The sequence below is a fragment of the Trypanosoma cruzi genome, genomic scaffold, assembly GCF_000209065.1.
Source record: "Trypanosoma cruzi strain CL Brener 1047053517177 genomic scaffold, whole genome shotgun sequence".
Taxonomy (NCBI): Eukaryota; Euglenozoa; class Kinetoplastea; order Trypanosomatida; family Trypanosomatidae; genus Trypanosoma; species Trypanosoma cruzi.
This window is the reverse complement of record NW_001849490.1, coordinates 36,427-38,941: the sequence shown is the minus strand read 5'-3', so window position 1 is coordinate 38,941 and position 2,515 is coordinate 36,427. Positions and strand designations below refer to the sequence as shown.

Genomic DNA, 2,515 nt, shown 5'->3' with positions numbered 1-2,515 from the left:
GTTCCTTTTCCGGGGTCAAAGTCTAAGTACCTCCACTCGTAGAGGGAGATGAAGGTTCGGTTTGTTGGTGACCGACAGGTGACCGACTGTTTGTGGCACCTGCGCTGCACGCGGCTTCCTCCTTTGGTGAGTCCACTTTTTGATCCGTCGCGCCTGATATCCCTCGTCCCTCTGCTGGCGTTGATAACGCCTTCGATGCTGCCTGTTTCCCTGTGCCTTCCGGTTCCCCCGTCACTGGTCGTGCTGCTTGTGGTGCGTGGCTCTCGTTGGGGGCAAGTCAGCAGTGTCGCTGCTCTCCACACCAGTCACTTCTTCCTTCACGGTTGTGCCGCCATCACCTCGGCTGCCGATACAACGTGAGACCTGGTTGTAGCGGGTCCTGCGCTGCATCGGGGTCCTCCTCAACACGGGATACATCCTTCTTGGGGCCATTTAAAGCCCCACCCTCGGACTCTTCCGCATCGGCAGGTGACGATGTGCAAGCGGGTGTAGCAGAACCCGGAGAGTCACCTCCACCTCCCTGAAAACATTCACCCTTTGTACCTCCAGTAGATGCATGACTACCAACCGGGCGGAGGGTTCACCGTCAACACCAACTCCAATTCCGCACAAAGTTCCATGACCACAAGAAACATCATAATCCCCAGCATCGGCCGACACCGCTGGCACCGCACCACAGCACGCAGAGGGCACACACCAGCAGCACACGGCCAGGCACCATCATCGCCATCACTCCCGTCACTTGCGTGCAGCCTCCAGCACAAACCAACAACACGTCAACGCAGCGAAAACAAAGAGAGAAATACGACCGCCACACCACGCACAGCCACCGCACAAAAACAAACGGCAGCAGCCCAGCAGCAGCAGCAACAAACACAACATGAGACAGATGGAATCAGTACAATTGCAGAACTCGCACACCGCCCCACAACACAGAAGTTATAAAAGCAGAAGCAACGAAAAAAAGAATTAAAAAAAAAATTAAAAAAAGAATTAAAGAACAAGAAAAAACAAACCCAAGGCTCCAGTGCGCATGCATATGAGTGTGTCTGGGATGCGTTCAACGTGGCGGATGTGGTGCACAACGCGGAGCACACAGCATGGCAGCAGAAGCAAGCAAAGCAAAACACAATCATCATAAGTACTCTTACTTCATACATCGGACCACGGTAGACGCACACATGTCCCCGTGGCTGAGTGCTGGCACGCACAGCCCGCACACACCTCTTCAGCCCAGAGTGGTGTACGCCAGTGCGGATGCGGCGAGAAGCAGCGGGGCACACGCCCACGCAGAGCTGCCGAAGCTGCCGTCAATTCTGCGAATACTTGACGGCGCACGGGTGGTCGTCGTATTTGGCGCCTCTGTAGTCGTAATGCTTGGTGCCTCCGGCGCAGTGGTCGTGGTCGTGGTTGTCGTGGTCGTCGTAGTTGGTGGCTTTGTTGTTGTCGTGGTCGTCGTAGTTGGTGGCTTTGTTGTGGTAGTCGTAGTGGTATTTTCCTGCTTCTGACCACCACCTTCTGCCGCGCACACGGACGGGCAGCAGCACAGGGCAAGCACCAGCAGGGCGTACAGCAGACGGCACGTCACCATCGTGAGTGTGGTCATTCAGTCGTGTGGAGCTTATCTGCACAGTGAGGGACATGGAGAGCAACAGGGGAGACGAGAGGTGCGGCAGACACACACAGAGAGGGCAAACCACATGAGGAGAGAGCAGCAGCCAGGCATGCACCGTACGCCGCACACCACGCACGACACACACTCCAATCCACGGCAGCAGGCACACACACACAGATGGAAGAGGGAGAAGCAAACAGGAGCGGCACACAAGGCTCCACCGCATGCACACACGGCGAGAGCGGTCCGTCGTGTCTGCACCCCTCACGGAGAGTACGCACACACACACGAGAATAGATGCAGCGCACACAGCAGCCCAAAAAGCCAAAGCAACAATAAAGGGAAAGATGTCCCCGCACACCACGAGAATTGTTGGTCCACGGGAAGTGCAGCCAATATTCATCACAAAAACAGTTCAGTTGCATTGGGCCTTAGTCCATATTCGGCGCACACCACTTCATGCAGACACAGCCACCACCGCAGCAGCAGCTGCACACGTAACAGGAAGAAGCAAAAGAGGGGAATTTTTGTGGAAGCCTGCGGTGCTGCCGATGGTGGCCGCGGTGGTCGCTGTTCCTTTGTCGTTTTTGGTGATTGATGTTGTTGTGAATTCTTCCGGTTGTTTGGCTGAAAGTAATGTGAAAAAGCAATTGTTTCCCTGGTAGTCTGTTGATGCCTTCCCTGTCTCGTCCATTTCTGTGCTTGCTGGTGATGTGGGTGGGTCGCTGGGGTCGACGAGACGCTGACGGGACCGCCAGCACCATCCGAGTGAACTTCGTCCACTGTGTTCTCGTCCCCAGTCCCACTACACCCGCTGCTGGGGGCGGTGTAGCAGTCAAGCCAGAAGCAGCAGCAGTGGGCTGGAGTTGTCGGCCGCATCATTAAATGGATGCGCCCGCA

General features: G+C 55.9%; 1 protein-coding gene and 1 pseudogene across 1 annotated transcript, besides 3 other annotated features; both read right to left on the bottom strand.

The window, feature by feature from the left end:
- Tc00.1047053509227.20 lies at positions 1–724 on the bottom strand (annotated as a pseudogene; the record flags this gene model as incomplete).
- Positions 1–2,515: a sequence feature (areas not merged during assembly with more than two copies in the genome that could not be assigned to a particular haplotype).
- Positions 944–1,015: a sequence feature (T-rich).
- Positions 1,229–1,606, bottom strand: Tc00.1047053509227.10 (mucin TcMUCI, putative; the record flags this gene model as incomplete). Its single annotated transcript, XM_797636.1, has 1 exon — positions 1,229–1,606. The coding sequence occupies one exon, from the start codon at positions 1,604–1,606 to the stop codon at positions 1,229–1,231; it is 378 nt and encodes a 125-aa protein (XP_802729.1).
- Positions 1,341–1,492: a microsatellite.